This window comes from Macaca fascicularis, chromosome 5, assembly GCF_037993035.2.
Source record: "Macaca fascicularis isolate 582-1 chromosome 5, T2T-MFA8v1.1".
Lineage (NCBI taxonomy): Eukaryota > Metazoa > Chordata > Mammalia > Primates > Cercopithecidae > Macaca > Macaca fascicularis.
In genome coordinates, this window is record NC_088379.1 from 156,659,172 (window position 1) to 156,685,439 (window position 26,268).

At 39.2% G+C, this 26,268-nt stretch overlaps 1 protein-coding gene across 19 annotated transcripts in view; it reads right to left on the reverse strand.

Annotated features, from left to right (window-relative positions):
• Window positions 1-16,692, reverse strand: part of GATB (glutamyl-tRNA amidotransferase subunit B) — an 84,918-nt gene extending 68,226 nt beyond the window's left edge. For 15 of the 19 annotated variants that reach the window (XM_045392951.2, XM_074040599.1, XM_045392950.2 and 12 more), the window contains exons 1-2: window positions 16,511-16,692; window positions 14,429-14,579 (exon numbers count right to left, since the gene is read on the reverse strand). In XM_045392951.2, the coding sequence (XP_045248886.2) occupies window positions 14,429-14,579; window positions 16,511-16,686 (327 nt within the window). In that variant the 5' untranslated portion in view covers window positions 16,687-16,692. Of the gene's footprint in view, window positions 1-5,872; window positions 5,949-14,428; window positions 14,580-16,510 lie in introns of those variants that run through there. The other 4 variants (XM_074040620.1, XM_074040609.1, XM_074040615.1 and 1 more) reach the window with 1 other exon arrangement.
• Between the last annotated feature and the right edge of the window lie 9,576 nt (window positions 16,693-26,268).

Genomic DNA, 26,268 nt, shown 5'->3' on the forward strand with positions numbered 1-26,268 from the left:
AACTGCAATACACACACAACGACACAGAAGAATTACAATGGGAAGGGAGGGATATCTTAGTGGGACAGGGCAAGGGGGCCAGAGAGAAGTTAAAGGTGCCTTCTCTGCCCCATTCTGAGTCACCCATATTCACAGCCTGTTTCATCCCCTCCCTTCTATAAGGTTTCAACCTTAGTAAAGTTTCAGCCCAGATTTTAGATTTTGGTGGGTGGCAGTGGGACGGGGGTACAGGAGTCTGCCCTAAGAACTGATAGTCTCTCTCAGACAAGCCTGGGGTCAGATGTACTAACTCTGTGGTCCAGAAGCCCCCAAGCTAAGAGGTAAATATGGAAAATGGCCCTCACTTAGCCTGGAGCATCAGGCAAAAGCCAATGCAAAAGTGCTTTAAAGAGATGGACTCTCAACAAGATACCACTAATAAAGCCCTGTCAGATATGACTTCATAATAAAAAAATTACAAAATATACCAGAAAATCATCTACTTCCAGCCAGAATCAGCAGTCAAGCAAAAAGCATAACAAGATCACCCAAGAACTTCAGGTAATGGAATTACTGAACACAGACTGCAAAATAAGTAGCTGTAAAATTATGAAAGAAATAAATAACTGAATACATGAAAAAGGAACAAGATATTTTCAAAAGATTAGAGAGATTTAAAAGAGAAAAACAGAATTTCTGTAATTGAAAGATCTAGTGAACTAAAAACCTCAATGGATACGTAAAAGAGCGACTACTATAAAAAAAAATTAGTGAACTAGAAGCCAGTGTAGAGAAAACTGGCCAGAATGAAGCCTGGAGAAAAGATCCTAAAAGAATTTTCCTGTGACCACTATTTGCATGGTGATATGTTCAGCTAAGAGCTGCCCATAGCCAGGCCTGCTTTCTTCATGGTGAGTCTGGGGAAATCTGATGCACAGAGCCCTGAATTGGAGGCTAATTAGGTGAGATTTCCTTTATCCATTTCTTCTTCTGACTCAGCACTCTCGTCTTTGCTCCCTCCCTAGGTTTAGATCTCATACTTAGAGGGCATCATAATACATGGTGCATACAACCATCAACACAGCATCAGTGCTGTGTAGTCAATGCCTCTGTATGTATATAACCATGTGGACATACATCTATAAACATAGTACATATACATCTGTTAATGAGATTAATGTTTTTGGATGTATACTCATATATACATATCTGTAAAATAACAGCCACTTACATAACTCTGACTTCCAGCAGCTCCAACTATAGTGGAACAGGTTGGGAGCCAATCACTGAACTGGAAGTGAGAAACTTTGGTTCTAATCTGAATGGAATGTTAAGAAACTGTGTGACCATGGACGAGTCCCAACAGCAGTTCTCTCATCTGTAAATTAAAAGGACTGAACTGAATGATTTTCAGGACCTCTTCCTATTCTAGTGTCACATGGTGATGCTAAATAGCTTTCATAGCATCCATGTACTTTATTTTGTAGGAGAGGTTTCTACTCAGAGCTTTGTTCTTATTTATATTTACAAATGTGATACTCTGACTTTCTGAACTAATCAGAAATAATCATTGAGAAGTGAAAAATGAGCAAGTAGGGATTCCTAGAGCCAAATATACTGACAGCAGCTTTAAAAACCTGGTGAGGAACAGGTAACTATAAAAGCAGGGAAAAACACTGTACTATGAAACCTCAAAACAATGGCTATCTTTAGCCATTTACTGTAGGATCAAAAAGCTTTACACATCTCAATAGACCTTGAAGGCACCATTACAACACTGAGCAATAACTGATGTTGTTGATAAGCTTGGGTAATCAAGAAAAGGTTGTCTTATGTTCAGCCAGGACAAGAGACCCATAAAGAAGTTTAAAAAATAGCTAAAGGGTTTTAGACAGGAAAGTCCTTTCATATGGATGCCCCATGTGTGCGTATGTAAGTGTATGCAAGTATATAGGGAAATATTTATTAGGGTTGCTATACACATGTTCTATGCAAGGTACTGTCAAGTGGACCAAGAAAGATACATGAACTGCTCTTTTAGAAGCTTATAATAAAACACAGAAATCCTTATGAACAACATACATAAAACATAAAAAGATGTTCAGTCAACTGTATGAAACAAATATATATTGATAGAAAGTAGAGGCCAGGCATGGTAGCCCATGCCTATAATCCCAGCACCTTGCGAGGCGGAGGCAGGAGGACTGCTTGAGCCCAGGAGTTAAAGAGTAGCCTGAGCAACATGGTGAGACCCAGTCTCTAAAAAAAATAAAAATAAAAAGAGTAGAAGCATTATTATTAATCTGGTTAGGTTTCAGGTGGGGAATATTGCATGCAAAACTGGTAGAGAGGTGGGGAAGTGAAAATGGCTGTGAAGAGAGAGGCTTTCAAGAACCCACTGAAAGTTAGAAAAAGATCCATGGCAGGGAAGGAGTCAAATGCTTCCCACAGGGAGGGAGGTGAGATCATGCTGCCTGCTGAACGTGAAAGTCATCATCGTCATGAGACACTGAGTTCATGGGAGACATTCAGTTAACGAAGTTATACGGCAGGTTTAGACCATCACAAGAGTGAGAGCTGAAAAGGAACCTTCCACATTTGTGGGCATGAGCTCACAGACATATACCTCTTTTAGGGTGACAAGGGTCACTATACAAAACACCTCATCCCTGTAACACCTCACTCTCAAAAGCATGGAGGATAACTATAGAAGTGATTTGGAGAGTGACTGGCAAGAAGCAAGTCTGAGCATACAATGTAATTATAAATCTTTCAGATTACATTAAAGCAAATCATTGAAATGAAAAGAAATTTCATAGAAAATGGTCACATTTTGTCTTCTTAGTTAAATAACTAAACATCATCTATGTGTGAATGGAGAGAGAGATAAATATAGATCTGATTATAAATGTATGTATTTAAAGACTTCTCCCTAATGATGCTATCTTCAATTTCCGTTTCATTTCTACATTTTGAATTAAAAACAACTTTTATAATTATGTTTAGAATTAAGGGTCAGAAAAACATTTCAGAAAGCCTGATGCTCCCTAGACTAGTCAAGTGTTTCTAAATCTAGTAGGTTCTTCAAAACAAAAGTTATCACCAATATCTTCTATGTTCAGAGTCAGAATACTGCAGATTTACCTAGTTTGAATGAAATGTCATAAGGAATCTAAAAAATAAATTCCAAAGTACTTCAGAAAAGCATTCACATCACCATTTCTTTAGGGAGGCAAGACCCGTTCTGCTGCAATCGGCATACATATGTTCCAGAAGGAATCTCCAGCAGAAAGCACAGCATTCTCATTGTTTGTTAGTTCCCAGAGGGCAGACAACACATCATATTTATTCACATCATATTTCTTCCCCTGTTCATTCCCCTTATTCTGGCTCATAATAGTATGCACTCTTGTGAATAAAAGAAAGTTTTGTAAAATGTGGTAAACAACATTCCTGTTTTCATTCCATAGCTTCCAGGGGCAATTCTAAATACCTTTGATATGGAAAGCCCTGAATGCTTTTTTAGACAGGCTGATACTGAGAAAAGAGGAGAACGTTCTTGCATATATGTGTGAAAAACAGCTTTTATGGTCTTTTCCCCAGTTCTGGAAACAAGAGGCATTCACAGTTGCTAGGGAGTTCTGTGTTACATACAGATAAGAGTTTTCAGACAGGCAAAACAAGAGCAGAGTTCCTCCTTTCTTATTAATCGAATATAGTGCAGCCTGATTATCAGGAGTTATCTACTGTGCCACAATAAGCATTCCTACCAGCCAGCTACGGCAGAGCCGACGGTGTCCTCTCCCCTCTCTCCTGCATGGGAACTAACACCAGGAGAGGGCAAGCATTTCTGATCACAAAAAGCAAGTGTGTGTGTGTGTGTGTGTGTGTGTGTGTGTGTGTGTGTAAGCATGGGTCTGCACATGCATACATTTCAAACAAGCTTGATTCTTTGCTGAAATCTCACCATTACTGGAAATATTATTTGGCCAATTATGAAACAAACAGAACTGTAAATCACATGACATTTTACCAAACAAATAAATTTCTTTCTTATTTTTCTTCCCATTTCACATCCATATACAAAGTATTACAAGTCAAAAAATTGGAATGATATTGTTAAATAGGAAATAACTAACTTTAAGCAAACACCCTAAGATCCTGTCTATAGATGTACAGATGAATAATTCCTTAATCAATTAAGGAAGGCTCTGCACCACAGTAAAGAGATTTCACTAGGTCAAAATAATGAGTGAAGCTGAATCCCTGCTAATAAAAACAAAGAATGCTGTCCTTAGTGTAGCTGTAATCCTGCCTATGAGCAGTGAAATGGGCTGGCTGACCTTTTCATCCTGAAGATTTATGATGGGCTTCCACAAAATTCTAAAACTAAGGGAAAATAAGAAAATAAAAAGATCCTAAAAAAACATTCAGAATAAGGGTCACTAATCAGAACGGGGAGGGGGTCGGTCAAGACAGCAGGTGTGCTCCAGTCATGCTGGGGAATAGGGAGATGGAGACAGGAGAAAGAAATGAAGTATTCTATTTATACACACATACATTTATATATACATATACATTTACAAATACACAGATGTGTACATGCCCAGAGCCAAGCTCAAAGTAAGCAAGAAAATGCCCTGGGGCCACAGAAGTAAAGGTAGTTTAAAGCCATGTGACAACAGGGGTAATGAGGAGAGACAGGACAGCACATTTTCTACTCACTTTCTAACTGTAATAAGGACAGCAACTGCCTGGTAGGGTTGTTATGAGGTTAAAATAAGAGAATACGTATAAAGCACCCAGAACAGTGCCTGCCACATGGTAAGCACTTGGTACATGGCAGTTGATTTTACTACCATTATTATTGTTAACTGGGCTGAGACATCAGATGTCAGTGATTTAAAGCACCTTGGGGGCAGAAGTCAAGGCCATGAGCCCATGTCGTAGGGAGCAGGTATGGCTTCCTGCATAAAGCTGTGAGCCAAAAAATATTAGTCCATTTAGAAAATCTTTTGCCACCAACTGGAGGGGTTGCTATGGAGGAGGCCAGCCGCCTCAGGCCATAGGTGAAAAAGAGTCTTGAGAAATCTGAGCCCTTGACCCTGTTCCTGGCTTGGATGTGTGGAGCTTGATGCTGGCACTATCTAAGCTGTGTGGCAGTTAGGGGGCCAAGAAATTAACATAGAAACCAGTTCATTCAATAAAGCCCAATGGGCCCTGGCAGAGGCCACCAGGAATTCATTCCATAGAGATACCTCCATAGTCCAGGGTACAGTACTTAAGTTAAAAATCACACTGAGCAGAATAAATAAAAACAAATTCACATCTGGACACACCCTGGCTAAAGCTATCAGAGAAACAAAACAGAGTACTGACAAGGGATGCAGACTTCTCATCAGCAATCACAGATGCCGGAGGACAATGGAAAAACGTCTTCAAGTGCCAAGGGGAAATAAATGTCAAGTTGGAATTCTATACTATTATTCCAGAGTGAGGGGGAAACAGAAACAGCTGGAGGCACATACAGACCAAGAGAGTTCATTACCCACAGACCTGGAATGCAAGAGCCACCAACAAAGGAAGAAAACAGTGCCCAAAAGCAGAGTGAGATGTAAGAAGCAATATTTGCTAGAAAATGAAAAAAATCAGAGGTGTTTCCTCAACCTTTCACAACCAAACCTCAACACTTCCTCGCACCCGGAGGGGAGGGACACACATTCCCCTCGGGTTACAGTGGGAGAGAGGGCTCCTACTCCATGGCTCCGGAGACATTGTCTGCTTTCTCAGGAACCTTATTCTATCAATAATTCCCTCCCCCTTATATCTTTATTCCTTTAAACCTAACTTAAGTTTTTTAAACAAAATATCACAGACATGTATTTTTAAATACCTGATCATGAAAAGCAGCAGTCCCCTGTCCCACCTCTTCCTAGGTCCCGTCCTGTTCCCTGGCAGCAACCCCCTTTGGATCTTTGAGCTGTCTTGTCTGGTATTTATTTTCCTATTTTTAAATAATATGCCTGTGCCAGGGGACCTTTGGAAAATCCATCACCTGTTGGCCAAGGCTCCTGGCCATTTGCCATGTGACAATCCTTCCTTAATCTGGAAAAAAGACAGACCTGATAAACTGTCACAATGACACAGTGTACTTGTTTTAAGAACATGGACTCCCAAGACTTACCCCATTCCATTTCTAAGAGATAACTGATGTAAGTTACAAGGTAAGAGAATAACATTATGAGACATTTTGCAATATTTTTATATCTTACTTTATCACAAGAATTTACCCAAGCTCGCTACATTATATATTTTTTCTTTTCTTTTCTTTTAAAACAGGGTCTCACTTTGTCACCCAGGCTGGAGTGCCGTGGTACACTTCTCAAGCTCAAGTGATCCTCCTGCCTCAACCCCACAAGTAGCAGACTACAGGCATACCCCACCACGCCTGGCTAATTTTTGTATTTTTTTTTTTTGTAGAGACAGGGTTTCACCATGTTGCCCAGGCTGGTCTCCAACTCCTGGGCTCAAGCCATCCACCCGCCTCAGCCTTCCAAAGTGCTGGGATTATACGCATGAGCCACTGTGTCCAGCTGCTAAATTATATTTCTATCCCAAAATAAAATATACCCACTCCCTAAAAATCCTACCATGGTAAGTTGGGTAACATACAAGTCCATAAAGTCAGGCAGAAAAAAGGATGGTAGGTCACGTCTCCCCCAGGGAAGCAGACAGACCCATCACATGCATGAGCTTGAGTATGGATGGATCTAGAATGTGCGTAAGTCTATTTCTCCTAAAACCAGGGTAAGGGTAAGAGTTGTGAGAACAGGGGTGTGGTACGGGCTTCATTATTTGGACTTTGAGAACAAAAAACAAACAAATAAAAACTTTACCAGCAGAAGGCTGAGATGCCAGTACAGGTAATGTTTGATTAGTACCTAATGCTATCTTGTATATAAAATAAAAATAAATCTTGTTTTTAAAAATGCTTTTGACTACTAATCTGTCTTTTGGGAGCTCCAAATCATTTACCCATCACCTAATTAAAAAACAAAACAAAACACAGTAACAATCCCATATCCCACTTCACCGCCAAAGAAAAACACAACAAAATAAAACCCATCTACTAGCTTAAGGCCTGAAAAGGAGAAAGAGGCCTCTAATCAGTGGACAAGAATGTTCTACAGCCTATACTTAGGTTACTTTTTTCTTGCTTTACCAATTTAGAACATGACTTCCAATTATGGTAGGTAAGAATTTAGTTCTTTTCTTTCCCAATATCCAAGTTATATCACAGTTTTTATTAAATCGGTAGCTGGTGTTTCTATTATTATTTAAATGTTTATCTCCTAAGCTAATAAAATACTATGATTATATTTCCTTTCTTGAACATTTTGTTCTTCCTAGAAAGACTTGCTAAATCCTTCATTTTTTTCATGTGCTTCATTTTTTATGTATCTATTGCTCATTCCTCTAAAGGCTAAATTATATGGAAACCTTTTTCCACACAAATCAGATACCTGCTAATTCCCTATTCTCATTTTTTTCCTGGAATTCTTTATTCTGGAGCCACCTTCCTCCTCTTCTAACAGGTCTCATGGTAGAGCTGGCAACCTGAAACTTCTCTACTATTCCAGCAGGTTCCTGGGATAATGAAAGGCAAACTTTTTGAGAATCTGTCTGAAAATATCATTCTTCTACTGTCATACCTGATTGACACTGTTGGGTACAGAATTCTAGGTTAGAATTATAATTTTTTTCCCCTAAGAATGTTTAAGGCACGGTTCCATTCTCTTACAGGTGTAAGTGCTGCTGTTGAGAAGTCTGATGTCTGACTCCCAATCCTTTGTATGTGGACCTGATTATATTTTTCCTCTTTGTAAGCTTTAGGACTTTAACTTTATTCCCAGTGTTAATAAATTTCTTGACATGCCTTCATGTGAGACTATTTTTATCCCTCATGCTGGGTAGTTGGCAGGCCCTTTCCATTTAGAGATATATGTTCTTCAATTCTGGGAAATTAATCCATGTGAATCCATGTGTTTTGTTTGAGAGTTTCCTCGAGTCTGTTTTCTATTTTTTCACGAGTCTCTTATTAATCAGATGCTGAACTTCCTGGATTGATTCTCTAATTTGCTTATTTTCTTCTTCTATTGTCCAATGTACTGCACATTGGTTTTGATTTCTGGAAGATTTTCTTGACATTATTTTCTAACTTTCCTAGGGGAAGGAGAGGCACCATAATTTTAATTTCTAAGAGCTCGTTTTTATCCTGTTTGTTCATTTTTTAAAAGTAATATTATGTTCCTGTTTCAAAGATGCAGCTACCTTCCCTTATCTCTCTGAGGACATTTATAAAAGCTATTAATTTTTTAAGTATTCTTTTACCCTGTGCATTATTTACAGCCTCCTATTTCCTTTAGCTTTCTTTTTTATTTTGGGCTTTGTCTATCATGTTGGAGAATCTCCTCAAGTGTCTGGTGATTTTTGGCTCTCAATCTATATTTTAAAGTAAGATACTAAAATGCCAATTAAAAGTCCCATGTAAATGCCTGGGGCTTGTTTGTCAGTGGTCTTCACTCTTAAGCAACCAGGTGGCCAGACAGATTTTTTAAAATTGAGAGACCTCCCACCATGTCAATATCTCATGTTCTTCCCACTAAGGTCACACAATCTTCAAAGAAGCTCCTGCAGATTCTTGCTTGCGGGAGGAGGGGAAGAGGAGAGATGGACACACCAGGCCACCTGAGTTCCCACATTGGGGCAGGAAAAGAACTAGGCAGGTCCTGGAGTTCGCTACAGATGCTGTCTGACATCGCCTTTCGCTCTGACCGGTGGCCTCAGGGAAAGTGTGTCATGAGTTGAGTTTCTCCAAAGACTATAAATTCCGGTGGGGGTAGGGCAGCTGCCCAGGGTCAGGTAGAGAAGCTCAGATCTCACTGCTCTGTACTCAGACTCCGACTAACCCCTTTGTTTTCACCTCAGCCAGCCTTCCACAATACTTGACGCCCCCACATCCTGAGCGTTTTTAAGGTTGTGTAGGACACATCATCTCAGGTCTCACTAGAGTCCCTTCCTGCAGGCGCTTAGGTCACAGTGCGTCCTGCTCTGCAAAGTGAGGCCCTCCTCCACCTACCATCTCTCTCTCACACACTCTTGTCTCCTCTCCCATTCTTCTGTAGGCTTATCACATTTGCATTCTTTCACTATCATTTCAGTGGGGTTTCTTTGGGTTACAGAGAGGATGGATTAAAATGCCTGTGTTCAGCTGGCCGTATCAATCAAAAGCCTCTCCTGTCTTTCGCCACCCCTTCTTCACTGGCTCCTTCTCATCAGCATTTTTAAAAAGTTTTGTTTTACTGCAGTAAGAACACTTAACACGCGATCTATCCTCTCAAACACATTTTAAGTGTACATTATCATAGACTATATAACTCATCAGCATTTAAACATTCCCAAGTCTCTCCAATGTTAAGAAAGACATGACCAATAAATGTTTGCTCTTGATTCCATGTCTCCTCTCACTTGCTGCACTGTTGTCCTTCATAGTAAAACTTTTTGAAACACTTGCCCACACTCTCTTCTTCCTCCATGCCCTGACATTTCTCAATCCACTGCCACCTACCTTCTGTTTCCATCACACTCAAACTGTTCTTGCAAAAGATACCCTTCTTAATAAATCCAATGGGCACTTCCTAGTCCTCACTTTACTTGACCTCTCAGTAGCATCCAATGTTCTTGTATTCCCTCCTCCTCAAAACACTCACTTCCTTGGAGTTTCTGGCCCTGTACTCTCCTTATGTCTTCTTATCTCTTTGTAAATGGGATCCACATCCCTTATCAGGGCTTATACGGTACAGGCTATGCTTTCTGCTCTAGCCTCACCTCTTGCAATGCCCATATTCAAGTTCTATGCTACAACACAGGGAAAATGTTTCAGTTTCTAGAGCAAGCCACGTTGTTTGTCTTCTGGTCTTTGTACATTCTATTCACTTTTTACTCGGCCAGTTTCATCAATTCCTTGTATCTGTGTTGAATACTCTTCCTATGTGCTCCTCAAGCACCTTGTATTTCCATGACTAACATGTTTATTAGAAGGTACTGCAACTGCCTGCTTGCTTGCTCATGCTCCATGTGGGCAACACCCATATCTATCTTCTACCAAGTTCAAAACTGTGTCACTAGAGCTACACAAGGGCTAGCATAACATAGGCATCCAACATATGCCAGCTGAGTACATGAAGACACAACCGACAGAGAAGAATGGAATGTCTACAGAAAGACTACACATTACCACAATTGTTTTAAGTAACAATCCTAATTTTTACTCAATCAAGTGCCAATACCATGTTGGACCACAGAAACACTCCAAATAATTACAGATGGGAAAAAAAGCTCATAAGCCTTCTTTTGTGCAATCAAAGTAATTATTTATAATTCAGAAACAATTTTATCCAATATACTAGTTTTTATTGGTTTTTATTATTTACTTAATTCTCTATACATTTCTGAGGTGATGAGAACCCCAGGTTAGTTTTTGTTGGCAGATCACTTAACTAGTGAAATCAAGGTTAAGTGACCAATTGTTATGTATAGCATTTACTTTTGCTCTCACTGGCAACATAACTGTGCACAATAACTCAGGAGAGCCTTTGTAAAGACGAAAGCCACCAATCATTATGGGTATACTAGTAGGTAAGATTTACCTTACCTATTATTAAGAGCTTTTTAATTAATTGCTTGTTATTACTTGTTAATTATCTGTTAATTAATAAGAGCACTTACTACATGCAATTACTGTCTTAAGTGTTTTAAAGGTACTGATTCATTTAATTCTCACACAAATCCAATGAGTCAATTATTCCCATTTTATAAGAAACGGATGCAAAGAAGATTAAGTAATCTACATGAAAATTCTATTCATCTCACTAGAATTTTTATCTTTAGCATTTTCCTGCGCCACTAAAAGTCTATTATAAACATTATCAGTGGCTTCATAATGTTGCACTATACTGATGTATTATAATTTATTCAATGATTCTCCCATCACTGAGAAATTGTGGTTACTTCCAATTTTCTACCTTTAAAAATAGATCTGCTATAGATATCTCTGCATATAAGTCTTTGCCCACATGTTTATTTTCCAAGGACAGATTCCTAAAAGAATTACTAGGTCAATAAATATATGTTGGGTGAATAAAGCAGTCAAATTGCCATCAATTTTGCCTAATTAGCTGTTTTTTTCTTGCTTTTATGCCTACAAAGTTTCTCCCCAACCCACGGACAAACAAATATTCTCCTAGATTTTTTTGGATTTAATTTGACATTTAACTTACATTTTATATATATATGAACTTTGTTTTGATGTATGAAATGAGCAATATTTTTTCTCCAAATAGCTAACCAATTCCCAAACCATCAGTTGAATAACTTATCCTTTTCCCACTGATTTTTGCTTCTTCTTATATATATTTTCCCTTTTTGGTTTATTCTTTCGTCAGGAGGCAGTGAAACTTTGGGGAGAAAAGATAACAGGCTTAACACTGTAACTGCTGAATTTAAGGTGTTTATGAATCATTCAGATGGAAATGTATAGTACGACACAATAGATATAGGTTTCTTGCCTAAAAGAGAGAGGGGAGCTTTATTTGAGGGTAAAAAGATTATTCAGGGGAACACAGGTAACAGAAGAATTGAAATCCAAAGAATAGGGCATGGGAAACCAACATTTCAGGGCTAAGTGGCAGAACACAGCCATGTGAGAAGGCACAATCAGCCAGGTAGAGGACAGGGAAGAAGCAGGAGAGAAGGGAGCAATATAAGCCCTGGGCAGAAAGAGTTTCAAGCACCATCATGAATCACACTTACATTTTTGGTTTACCTGATCAAAACAATAACATAATGTTCTACTAAAATCCTCAGAAGCACATATTCTCAAATTATTGGTTTGTTATAAATGGAGTTCTAAGCAGAGTCTGGCTATTAGAGCATCTTTATACATCTCCATAGGGCTTAGGGAAGGACAACTGTCTAAAGGTTTTAGTATATTTTAAATCTATTTAGAGGTAAATAAAAAGATTTTGAAATGTTTTGAGTGACAATGCTTAATTCTGGGAGTTTAGGCATAATGTTGCTCACGTACTAAATGAGGTCCCTTAAAGGCAGAAACATTTCTGAACAAGAGGTAGATCTGCTGTCTACAGAATAACCTATTTAGGCTACTTAAACCATAAGCATTGTAGGCTCTGAAAAGGAAAACAAATCCTAGCTCATGCAAAACTGTATTTCCAGACTTTGTCTGCCATTTAATTAGTGTAAGCCAAGCTCTCAACACTCAAATGTCTCAAACACATTCACTGTGTTACTGATTTGCTTACCAGTGAACAAGCACCTTCTTTTTTGGTGCATGACAAGTTTTACAAAGCAATTAAAATGTTGGCATTTTAATTATTTTGAATTTTTCTAATTTGTTCTAATTTTTGACCAAATTTAGGTACAACTGGAGAGTCTATTTACAGAAAACATGCTTATCTGCAAATGGATCTGTTTCTAAAGTGAACTATAATAAGTATGGCTTGATAGCCATCACACTCACAGCTGGAGAAACCTAGGAGCAACTCAGAGCTTATGCCTAATCGCTTGATAAGTAACTACCACATGGGAAAAAAAATGTTTTGAATCTGGGAGGGAAAATGTAGAGGTGTTATGACAACTTGCCTTCCATTTTACTTGTCTAAATATTACTGTATTTCTACTATATCTGAATCTCTGCCCCAAAAATATGTCATATATTTATAACCAAAAAAATCACCCTTCTCAAACAAGCAAAAAATCTTTCTGTAGATAGATCTCTAAGTCAGAGAAAGAAAAAGAGGGTGCATCTCCACATCTATCTTCTCCCAAAGGGACCCAGCAGCACATCAAAGGTGTTCTTTGGGATGGGAGTCCTCCCTGACAGAAAATGCGAGTAAGAGAAAAGTTCCAAGAAAAAGATACTGCCCCAATACAACCAAAGCTGAGTGAGGCAGGCACACTGGAGGCACTGCCCAGAATCTTCCACTTTGGTCAGTGACTGAGAAAAGTACACCTCTGCCTCTGCAAGCCTGCCAGTGCTCAGTTCAACCAGCTTCCAGTCTTTTGTTTGTTTGTTTTTTGAGACAGAGTCTCACTCTGTCGCCCAGGCTGGAGTGCAGTGGCATGATCTTGGCTCACTGCAAGCTCTGCCTCCCGGGTTCACACCATTCTCCTGGCTCAGCCTCCTGAGTAGCTGGGACCACAGGAGCCCACCACCATGCCCCGCTAATTTTTTGTAGTTTTACTACAGACAGGGTTTCACCATGTTAGCCAGGATGGTCTCGATCTCCTTACCTTGTGATCTGCCCGCCTCAGCCTCCCAAAGTGCTGGGATTACAGGCGTGAGCCACCATGCCCGGCCTCAACCAGCTTCCACTCTTATTTAAATGTTTGAGAGCATGGAATTCACCCATGACAATGTCTGCCCCTCCCCACCTTTGTCACCACCATGGATACACATTTCCTCCAAAGATGGCAGGAAACCCCAAACACAGTTGATATTATAGGTCCTGGACAGACCATATGGTATTTATTAGCTAAAACATTTACACTGTTCCCTTCATACTTTTCTTAAAAATCCAATCAATTATCTAAAAATATATGCAAAAAGTCTTGCTGATGGGTATACTGGGCCCAGTCATTCCATAGGATCAAGTAAAAATGAGTGGTTAATAGTTATTACAATAGTTATAAGAACAATAGTTAACTCACTGCATATCATGGCTGTTTTCTACATTATTGAGTGTTTCTTAATTTGCAACAACCACAATCATTACTGGCCTTACACTAAAATCATGTGATATATGCTGCTTCCTTTGAGTTGACTCCTCCTCCTCCCTTATTTATCTGCCTAAATTCTACTGGGCTACTCAAATAGCTCAGGCCACCACCTCTTTAGTAACACTTCCATAACCAAAGGTACCCCTACCTCAATTTCTCACAATAGTCCTTTCATTTACTGAATTAGTTGTCCGTTTTCTGGGTTTCAAAACCATCCTCTGCATATTACCTTCAAAGAAGGAATCACATTGCCCTCTATTTGTTTATAAGACACATCTCCCCTACTAGTTTTTGAACTCCTTAAAGGCAAGGCTCATCTTTATGACCCAGCTCATAGCACAGTATCTGATATTAGTAGGCATGCTAAAATGTTTGTGAAGTGATAAATACGTGTATGAATATGTTTAGACTTAGAAACAGCATCACAGAGATGGGTCTTTAGAAAACATTTAATACATCCCACTTCACCCAAAATTCCCTAAAGAAGTATTTCCAAACAGTTGTGTTATTATTAAAATAAGAAAATAATTTTCCATGTTCAATATAAAATAAACATTTTTCTAATGAAAATAGGATTAAATAAAAATCTTACCGGCAAAGTTCCAGGTAGAGATGCATCAAAAAAAGAAACCAAAGAATTTGGAGGTGCTGAAAAGCGAACTTGAGATCCAGAGAAGAGTTTAGAGTTGGAGGAAATCTGGGCATGAATTTCCAAACCTACCACAGCAGCCCATTTGTGTTCACTAAGAAGAAAGAGATAATGGTTAAGATGTAATTATGTTTGTCACCATGAATGAATTTCTGTAAGTCTAAACCACAAATGTTAATTTCCTATATGTGTTTTAAACTTATGACAGTGTTATATCCTTACATTAAAAATGTCATATTTTATCAGTGACTAAATAAAAACCAATTTAGAATAAGCGCCTACACTGAGATTGGCAAACTAAAATTCATTTACAACATGGCATCGGGAGGCTGATGATATAAACACGAAGGCAATAGAGAAAGGAACAATTTGGTGTCTTAAAACAATGTAGAAATGGGTATCAGGTGACAACTGCTTGGCTAACTTCAGTGAAAAGCAGCATTTAACAAATTAACTGTACCTTATCAATTAATCACTCAGTAAATGAAGAAAGCTGATCTTTCCCACATTATTTAGAATTAACATAAATGGCAAGATTCTACTACTAGAGAAATAATGATAAATAGTTCCACATTTCTTATTTAAAAAGGAAATTTGCAACCATGTTTTGAATTCCTTTCACAAAAACGGTTTGCAAGTATAATAACCAGAGAGACACAGATATAATAAATCACCACTAAATGATACTCTTGAAAAAATTTTGCTAAACCCCATCATATTAAACCATCTGATGTGGCATATTTTTGGTCCCCCATATCACTTGCAATTCCTGAGACCTAATTTCAGGTTACTTTGTTCATGCTTATTTGCTATGAAATCTAAGAAGCTATTAAATACTATAATAATCCCTCTTATCCGGCCAGTCCTACTCTGTTGAGTCTGTACATAGGCCTCTCCAGGTCCTTATAAATGTGCTTATTCCCTGTGAAATCCATGTATGTTCCTATCCTGCTCTTCTCCCAAGCAATTTTGTGTGTATATGTGTATATATATGTGTGTGTGTGTATATATATATACATATATATACAGATTTTACATCATTTTGTTTTGTTTCAATAATTTCAGCACATAAAGGTCTATATCTGAAGTACTGTAAGAATAAGTCCTTCTTTTTAAAGTTTGGAAACACAGCCCACAAGGGAGGTGAATTAAAGAAAGAACTCGTTAGAAATTCTGCATGCAGTAAAGCATCATTCAAAGTATTTTTGCAGTTCCATTACATGAGAGAAAAAATGTTCTTTCCATTCACAGGGAAACAATCTAATTCACGAAAAGAATACAAAACTGAATACTTCTTTCAGGACAATTTCCCTCTGTTTCTCCAACTGAAAGTAAAAATAATGCCAACCAGTCTCAAAGAATAAACAAAATATTAGAAACTTGCCGTATGTTTCTGTATTTAAAGAGAAACTATTTAATTCTTACATAATGAAGCATAAACAGCTGTTCAGGGGATAATCTGGCCAAATAAGCAAAACTCTCTATATAACCCGAGGGAGTACCTCTTCTTTTGGCTGCGTCCTCCTAGGTCTAAACACACATATTCAACATAAAACGCCTGCACAGCTAGCTAGTGTTTTCTGACTAATGACAATAACCCACCACTTCCAGAGCTTGTAGGTAAAGGCTCCCTTTCTCCCTTTAGAACACTGCCGGCCCATACTAGCGCTAAATAAAATCAGCTAAATATGATCCCGCTTCTCCTGTCACCGTCCCCACTGCCAGTGCTATTAGTAAGATGACCGAATCCACTCTTCTGTCTGTGCAGCCTTCAAGAAAATACTTGCTATTTTACACTCGCGAATTCCCCAACTACGTCTATTTGAAAATAGTGGTTTATATATGGGGGCGGAGCTGATAGAGGGCCTGTTTTGTGCTTTTATTTAGGTTTCGGGGCTCCAGGTTATAACTCAACGCCCTCCCCTCAGCCAAAACGTCTAGAAGCTGGGCTGTAATTGCCATCCTTTCCCCAGTCCTGCAGTTCCACCTCAGTTAGGTGGGCAGAAATGGTATGAAACAGAATACCCTTTCCTCGGCTTCTGGGTCGTGTAGAGGGGCTGCTGAGCCACTGAGCTCTGTCCCCTAATCCAGTTGGATGTGGACCCAGTCGGAGCCTCTCTTCGGTGGCAAGAACCGCTGTCAACCCGGGCGAAAGTCCAAAGTCTTCCACGGCCGACCCAGCGCAGCATGGGCGCCGCCATTGTAACGCCAGTGTCTTGGTCAGGTGACTCAGTCACACTGTGCCGCGAGGCTCCCTGGGAAGCGTAGTTCTGGAACTGTATTAAAAACGCTATAGGCTCGGACCGGAAGACTACTACTCCCGGCGAGCGTGGTGATTCGAAGCCTGCCGGAACCCGGCAGAGAGGGGAGGGAAGGAGAAATAGAGGAGAGGGTGGGTGGGTTTCAGGGTGGGGAGGTGTGACTCCTCCTAGCGGGGAGTTGGAGAGGCTTGTGGCTCTGAGCGTGTATATATGAGTTTGAGTGTGAGCACTTGGTGTTTGGAGCTAAGAAGCGTTGCCGGGATTTTATAACCCAGTTAACCTTGCAAGGGGAAGTAAATGACCTTGACATCTCAGCAAAGACTTCCTGAGCCCCCAAACCTACTCCGTTATATTCTATGTCTACTCCTCTACTTCGCTCAGCAATTTGTGCGTTAATGCAACAAATACTTATTTGCATGCCTACCGTAATGCCAGGCTCAGTTCTTAGGCACTGTAGTTACTGCAGAGATCAAGACAGTTAAGGCCCCCATGTTAATGGAGCTTACATTCTAAAGAAGGGAGACATACAGAAGTTAACAAAAATAAGATACTTCCATATAGGTAGTAAGTGCTATGTTTAAGCAGAGGTATTTAGAGAGAAACAGCCCTAGATTGAATGTTCGTGTACATTTTAACCTCCTTTTTATCATTGGCCAGTATCAGAAACACACTCATTGTATGCTAGGAGCAGATACCATCGTCCCAGCGGACTTCCTTCATTTTCCTGCGTCAAAACTAATACCCCTTGTTAAAACTGCCACCGATTTTTTGTATTTGAACACAGTCTAGAGTAGTCATTTAGGCACTCTCTATTTCATCATCCTGCTTTGATTGTCCTCATAGTGCTTTTGACTACCTGATGTTTATCTTCTATTTCCACAAATTCCTTGTCTGTCTTACTCACTACAGTACAAAGTAGGTTCCTCAAAAATATTTGTTGAATAAAGTAGGGCAGTGTGGAGAATGCATTTGACAAAGGATGGAGTGGATGCCCTTTGGAGCAGTAATTGTTTAGGGGAGAGATGATTAATTAGGATGGTGGCAGAGGCAAAGAGAAATGGATCTATTTGAGATAGATATGGGAAGTAAAATTGAAGGACTCTGATGGATTGGATATGATGGTGGAAGGCTAGGAGGAACAAGTAACTCCTGGATTTCTGGCTTGCATGACTGGCTGATGAGGTTATCCACCGAGATAAGGAAACCAGAAAAGGAACAGGTTTGCAAAGAAAACATATGAGTTTGGTTGCCTTGGAGACATTCAAGAGGAGGAATCAAGTAGACATCAGTGATGCCTAATTCTGAGTATAGAGCAGGGCAAGGGGAAAAGCTGCGTATTTTGTATACTTCACATTGATAGGTTTTCAGTTATTGATCAATAATCCATTGATTAAATGGCTGTAACCTTTGATCTTTTCCTTTAATACTCTTAAATTGCATATCCATATGGAAGAAGGAAAGTTTAGTTACTCTTGTTAAAATTGTCCACATTTATTTTTTCTATCTTTTCTACTTTTTCACCCACTATCACTAATCTAAATTGCTACACCAGAAGTATCGGTCATTTGACCAAGGATGAAAATGACAAAAATGACAGGGACTGGAAGGGAGTGGTGGAGACTTGTTCCAAAATTTCTCTCTAATTGTTGCACTTTAAGGTTCAGATGATTCTCTAGATCCTTTACTAGAGTCTTCCCTCTGAGTTTCCATGTTTTCCATCTTTACTCTAGGTAAGCTAGTTTTCCCTTCCTTATTTAGCTCCTCAGGTTTTTCTGGCCCAGACTGTGGTCAGGGGAGTTGCCTCTGAGCACAAAATGGCTTCAGTTTTGTTAGAACAACAGAGGAGAATGGAACCTTGTATCTCTAGCTAAAAAGAGAGGGAGACACTTGCTACCTCATCGCTGGTAATCGGCATCTTAGAAGGCAATTCACTCCATCACATGGAAGACTGGGAATGTTTTGAAAACCACCATAAGGGAGAGCAACACATTTAATGAAAATCCTAATCTTATGGGTAAAATGCGCTATAAGGGAAGCTCATCTTTGTTTTTTTGTTTTTGTTTTTGTTTTGAGACGGAGTCTCGCTGTGTCGCCCGGGCTGGAGTGCAGAGGCCGGATCTCAGCTCACTGCAAGCTCCGCCTCCCGGGTTTTTACGCCATTCTCCTGCCTCAGCCTCCCGAGTAGCCGGGACTACAGGCGCCCACCACCTTGCCCGGCTAGTTTTTTGTATTTTTTAGTAGAGACGGGGTTTCACCGTGTTAGCCAGGATGGTCTCGAACTCCTGACCTCGTGATCCGCCCATCTCGGCCTCCCAAAGTGCTGGGATTACAGGCTTGAGCCACCCCGCCCGGCCATCTTTGTTTATGAAGCAGTATTGTGCAGTAATAGGCTATCGCCGCAAAGGCCCCACCCCACCACTAGAGGGAGATAAAAATCCTACGCATGTAAGTGTATTTGCTTCCTTTCACAAATGGAAACCGGCCAGTTTCCTGCATCTTATCTCTAATCATTCCCCTTTCAAAAATCCCATAGAACTAATCGTGGAAATAGAGACTTGTCAATAACCATCTCTTTGGCTCTCCTCTCCCTCAAGATTATTTGTCGTTTCCCGAAATACCTGTAGTTTTCCTTGTGAAAACAGGAGCACTGTTTTCTGAGATCTCCCCCTGCCTTGCTCCTTAGCTGGTCATACTCCCACCAAACCGCCTTCTGTGGGACCATTTCTAGCCTTCCTGCTGCATGCCAAATCTGATATCTGTCAGAACTATTACTGACGGACAGCTCTCTAGCTGCGAGAGCTATTTTGGTTGCACCAACAAGGTGGCTGTCATCTGGGAGACACAGAGATTTTCATTTTCAAGGAACTCAGAAGGTAGCTGGGCAGAGTTTCTAGCAAAAACAACATTTTTCTTAGGGAGAGCCTCTCGGCTCTTATTTTATCCATAAAATTGATACACAGTACAAATAGATTTAGAACAGGTTTTTAAAAAGCTATGTAAAGCAGAGCAGAATTTCGAGTTGTTACTTACAAATGGCAATAGTTAGATGTGTCTAAAATAACATGCTTGGTTTTATTTAGTGCTCTTCAGTGGGTCTTTGAATGTCAGAGTTGGAATGAACTGGCTCACCTCTGTATTTGACTCAAAACTATGAATAAAAACACGTTGATTTCTGAACACAGATTATTTTTTATCTCAAATCTAAGTTGTGCTTAATTGTAATCATTCCCTTTCACTAGTTCACGATGGGGGAAATAATATGAAAACCCAACATCCTAGGATGGATAGTTTCTTCTGTAAGGTAGGTACAATGTGAGGGGATAATACAGGTGGTTCTAAGTTTCCATTTTTTTAAAAGAAATGAATAGTTTTGATAGAAACATTAAAATTGCAAGTAAAATGAAAAAGAGACAGTTTCCACTATCCTGGCAATGTATCTCGAAATCTATTTGTATACAGCTTTCCAGTTAAAATTGCATTAACTAATGTAGTCTTTGATTAACTACTTTTGTCCTGTGGAAACAAAGGCAATGCTTTAAAAGCGTTTAGCAGGCTGATAAACAAAATGCCCCTTGTAGTCTAACAGAGCTGGAAGCAGATGGTTATCTTAGTATTTCTTAGCACAGTTGTGAGCTTGATCCCTGTCTTGGCTGTGAGTTTCTGTGTGTTCTGTGGCTATGGAACTCAGCCTGCTGTCTTGAAACTTTATGCCACATGGGTAGAGATGGAAGATGGCTAGGTCAGTATATATTATCTTAAAAAAAGAGAAAGAAACCACAGCGGTAACAACAACAAAACCCACGTAAGATGATGTACATATAACAGAAATTAATAGCATCATTTATGTTGCAACTAGAAGAGCTCCTGTTTTTGAGAAAGCATTCTGAAAACACGAAGTTCCTTCATAGAAAAAAATACATTTTAAAATCCAGTTAGGTGTCATTGGGGAAAAGAGAAAGACTGGGAATACACATGTGCCAAGCAAATGGGAAAACGGGATTCATTTCCTTTTATTTTACCATTAAAGTCTTGATTCTGATAAAATACTGATGCAGAGGGAACAATTGCTTTCTCTAAAAGATTGTTTTGCAGCAAAGAAATCTATAACTCCTTTTTCCTTTCCAGTGCAAGGAAATAGAACACCCTGTTCAATGTTCCTGTAGAGATGAAGGGCCATATGGGGAAGATGAGGCCAGCACATTGTTGCTATTATGCCTGGACTATAAACTAGAAGCTCTCTATGGTCTCCCTTCTTCTGTCTAATCTCAGGGGATGGTTTGGATGGTTTGCACTTTCCCAGGTGTTTTCTAGAAATTTTTAGAAATCTGTCTACTCCCTCAGAGCCAAGAAGAATGATGTATGAAAAAGAAGCTTCACTTCCATACTTCCTTTGCTTCATGATGTACTTGAAAGAAGATACTCCCGAGTTGTAAGTAATGGGTGGTAGAACACGTTAAACTCCATGTTTCTATAAACTATGTTTTTGCATGTGGTCATATCCCTCTATGTACTAAGAAGTTCTCTCTTTTGTGTTTTGGAATTGGATATTTGGCCTTCAAAGTTAGAGAGCTTGTACACACTACACACAGACACGTGTGCACACACACACACACATCACCACACGCACACTTCTAAGCAGTATCTTAATTCAGGAGCTCCAATAATAGGAACTTTTAGGTTTCAGAACAGATGATGTTTTTGTATGTCAGATGGTTCTCCTGATTTTAAGCCTAAAGATGTTGAAAAGTATGGCGTTAAAGAACTCCACCACCAAGACACGTGGACTTTGATGAGACCTTTTAGTGAATGAACTCCTACTTGCTAATTGAAGGGAAGATGTATCAGAGTCCATCAGCGTGGTACAGAAGAGAACTGAAGAGTTTATCTTACACATCCTGCCAGGTAATTGGTGTCATCACCTGTGCGTATCTGAACTGGTATTTCTGTATCTAGGCCACCCTTGAACCAAGAACGGATGGACTGCACAAAGCAATAAAGGCTGAACTCATGTTGGTGGCAGATCCTTCAGGGCTTACCACAGTTTAATGTACAGCCGTTGAGAAGAAATTTAGTGCTCCATGAAGAAGTGCCAGATTGAATTAAAATCAAACAACAATCAGATGAAACAACCACTGAGATAAATGGAAAGAGAGAGAGAGAGAGAGAGAGAGAGAGAGAGAGAGAGAATTCCCAAGGATTCATGAATACTAATTAGGGGAAGACCAGCACACACATTATTCATGTCTCTTTGGAGTCTGAGTCTAGATTCTAATTTAACAATACGATTTTGATGACTTGGCCTAGTAGTGATTTCAGTTGGTGTGAATTCCACACTTACATCAGCTTGGCTACTAAAAGGCATTTTCATCTGCTCACGTATAGTAAGAATGAAGACAAATGGTGTTAAGAATGGGACTGAGTATTGTGTTTTTCAAAAGACAAAAGAAAGTAAGAATATGTAAAATGCCTCTCTAGCAAAGAGGAGGTTTTCTAGCCCAATATTCACGTTTGTGTTCATTCCCTATAGCTGTTATCTTTCTTTCGCCTGCTGTAGCATGCTGGTATGATGTCTTTGGGAAACATTTTGTAGTACTTAAGAGAATTATGAATTTTAACATTTTACATGAATTTATTAAATAAATGCATTATCTTCTACTTATTGCATTGAAATACACAATCTCATTAAATGTTCTCATCGTTTATGAGGGCAGTTTGACATTTCACAATCTCTTAGAATTTAGTGTCTTCAGCAAATGTCAAAATGAAAAATCTTGAGTTTAGGAAAGAAAACATTTGCCTTGCTTAGTTCTTTAGGCCAGTGGTCCCCAACCTTTTTGGCACCAGGGACCAGTTTCGTGGAAGACAATTTTTCTAAGGACTCGGGGGGGCAGTGGAGTAATGATTTTGGGATGATTAAAGTGCATTACATTTATTGTCCACTTTATTTCTATTATTATTATTACATTGTAATATGTAATGAAATAATTCTACAACTCACCATAATGTAGAATCAGTGGAAGCCCTGAGCTTGTTTTTCTATAGCTAGACAATCCCATCTGGGGTTGATGGGAGATGGTGACAGATCATTAGGCATTAGATTCTCATAAGGAGCATGCAACCTAGATCCCCTGCGCGTGCAGTTCACAGTAGGGTTTGTGCTCCTATGAGAATGTAATGCCGCTGCTGGTCTGACAGGAGGCACAGCTCAGGTGGAAATGCGAGTGATGGGGAGTGGCTGTAAATACAGATGAAGCTTCTCTTACTTGCCTGCCGCTCACCTCCTGCTGTATGACCCAGTTCCTAACAGGCCATGGACAAGTATTGGTTGATAGTCCAGGGGTTGGGGACACCTACCCTAGACCAGCCATCATTTTGGGTACCTGAGGCCCTTTTCTTCGAATCTATGACTAAAGGAAATTAGCTGCCGTGTAACCATTCCTCTTATAGCAATTCTGGTTACTACTCCAAGAAAGATCAAGAATATTTTGCAACTGGCCTACGTTGTTTATTAACTCTTTCTAGAAACTTCTACTAGGCTTATTCTTATGCCCTTGTGTTCTCTTTAGCCAACAGAGATATAAGGTATCACTTATTTCAAAGTGATAATATCCTTTTGCATTGGTTTTATTGCGCAGTGGATCAGATGAACTGTAGTTCTCACTGTGTAAGTTAATAGAAGTTGTCCATGAACTCGAAAGATAAAATTGAGTATGTGTTTTGGGTTGGAATTCTATGCCGCCATTTAATCAAATGTTATGTTTACTCTTTCTTCTTTAAAAAAATGCTGTAACTCATTTTCAATTGTCAAGAAATGGCAAGCACAGAAATGGTAATTTTCACTCTGTTTGAAATATAATGTGGCCACACAGGCCAAATTACAGAAAATCAATTAGTCCCTGTTACAAGAGTCATGTATCTGAGGTCTTATTCTGTCTCTGGTTACTGTAGCTAATGTCCACTTCTCTCCAAAGGAATTCTTAGGAGAAAATCAACTGAAGACTTTTTTACTAGAGCAAAAACCTATAGGACCTAGACATTTAATCTTTGTCAATTAAGATAGAGACAGAAATAAATTTCTTCCTCGAATCACTTCCTCCCTTCTTGTACTTTTAAACCACATACTCTTGAAAGAGAAGTTATCATTTAGTTTCTGAGGCCTAAACTTTTCAAATACTACTTCTATATTATGCTATCTATGCCTTTTTGTACAAGGTAAAGACCATAATGCTTCTCAAGCATGTGGTTTCACATAAATCTGATCTATGTCATGAACTCTTTTCTTGATCTAAATCAACTAACAAATTCAGTTGAACGAATATATCTAGGCCCAAAGTTTTTATTATTCATGATGTTCCTGTTTCATAGATTTACAGTTGCACATGCCTTCTGGGAAGAAAACACTGCCCCCAGATTTCCTCACTTTTCTCTTTTATATGCTTTTAAAGGAGGGCTTTTGTTTCAAAGATTCATTTTGGTGTCAGATAACTTCTTGAGTTACACCTAGGGAAACCCAAGACATCTAAAAATAGGAGCAACATTTTTTTTTGTAAAGATAAACAACATTAATTACTGATTTCAGAATATTACTGATTCCATTTTCCTCATCATAGAACAAGGCAGCCATAATCAAGAAAATCTTCAATTAACATTAAAGGTTGCACTCGTACTAAACCCACACTTAAAGCACAGATGTAGAAGGATTGTTTTAAAGTGTTGTTAAGAAACATAAAACTTGTGGTAAGCCAAGTTATAACACTTGTGTTATCCAGGGCCTATAATTAATTTTAAAAAAATCAAAACACTTTTAAAAATAGTCTTGTGCATTGAATTCCAGCATGCTGCTGCTTTTATGTAGAAGGATTTCTGTAAAATGCAAGTTTATTTGTAGATTGCAAGTGACTCAACGATGTTACAATATAAAAGAAAATCATACTCTAGAGTCTTTGTTTGGGGATGTTAGGGGCTGTCTTGGAATACTCAGTTCACTCAGAGGATTGCTTTTAATCTGAAGCAAAAGAAATTTCATAAACTGAAATTGTTGGCCAGATGGAATTTCCTGATTAATTTTTTAGTGTTTGGTATTAAACATAATAATGAAAAGGGGAGTTCTGAGAGTAAACCCAATTAACATTTCATAAAATTTATTGCTCTAAATATGGCTTACCCTTTATTTCATATCTTCCTGGATAACCTGCCTGTACCTTGAAAAACTTAACTGGTCAACTTCTCTCCCTCCTTCCCTTGCATTGCTTCCATTTCTTTGTCATTTGACTTTCTTTTCTTTTTTGTACTCTATTCATTGAGTCCTTGCAAGGCTACAGGCACCCTTCCAGTGCCTACGTTGTCCTATTCTTTATGGACCTTGGTGGAAAGAATATTTGTAACAGTTTGTAATATTAAGTCCTGGTGCTAGAATGCTGTCCCTCTTGTTGTACAAGAGACTCTTAATACCATCTGTAATCATAGACTGGCTTGCACTTGATAAAACTAGTCTTTGTGATGTTGAGAGCAAAGGTGGACATTCTCCCTATATTTTCTTTTCCTATTTATTACTTTTCTATGGTAGGTGGATATTCCCATTCACACACTCTCTCTCTATATATATATACACACACACACACACACACACACACATATATATACACACATATATATATATTCATTGGATATGTGGGGATTGGAGAAATGACTTTTTGAAAATAAAATTTATCCTAGCAGATTGAGATTTTTGGAGGGCAAGAACCATATTGTCCATGATTCAGTGTCCTTTCAGTTCTCAGGGCTATACCAGCTGTGCTGGCTATCATCTACCCACCGCTCCTGGGAACTATTTTCCTGTCCCCACTGAAACCCATCCACATGGCTATGTTAAGGACTGCCAAACTGAGCTAGTACTCTATGCCGGGGCTGGCTACATTATTTGTGAAATTCAATGTAAAATTAAAATGCAAGATAATGTGTTCAAAAATTATTAAGAATTTCTAGATGGCAGAAGCATTATGCCAAACATAAGACCTTTCTAAGTTAGGTCGCTGTGCAGCCACACAGGTTTCATGCCCAGCTGTGCTGACCTTCCCACCTCCCACACCAGCCATGGTTTATCGAGTCCTAGGGGAAGAGAATATCTAACGCAGGTAAAACCAGAGACCTTTCTGGTTGGTTTATTTGTACCAGAACTAAGAAAAAAAAAGTCCCAGTTGGATAAAACTGGGGACCTATCAGCTGGCTTGCTTTCAGCCTTGTGATGAATGCCTTTGATGGGCTGAACACACATCATTTCATTGTATCTCAGACATGTGCTGGCAATGGTCCAAATATCATCTAAGGTACTAATAGTTTGCTAGTCTCTCTGTTGACCTGCAACTTACCGTCCACTAGCTTTGAGGCCCTGGAAGCTGGAACAGATAACCTCTTGAGCATTTTCCATTTTTGTAGTTCTCTGAGCCTATGACCAGATTCTGCAAAATGAACCTAATCTATAGCCATACATGTGTAAAAATGCAAAAGAGTTCTTGATTTCTC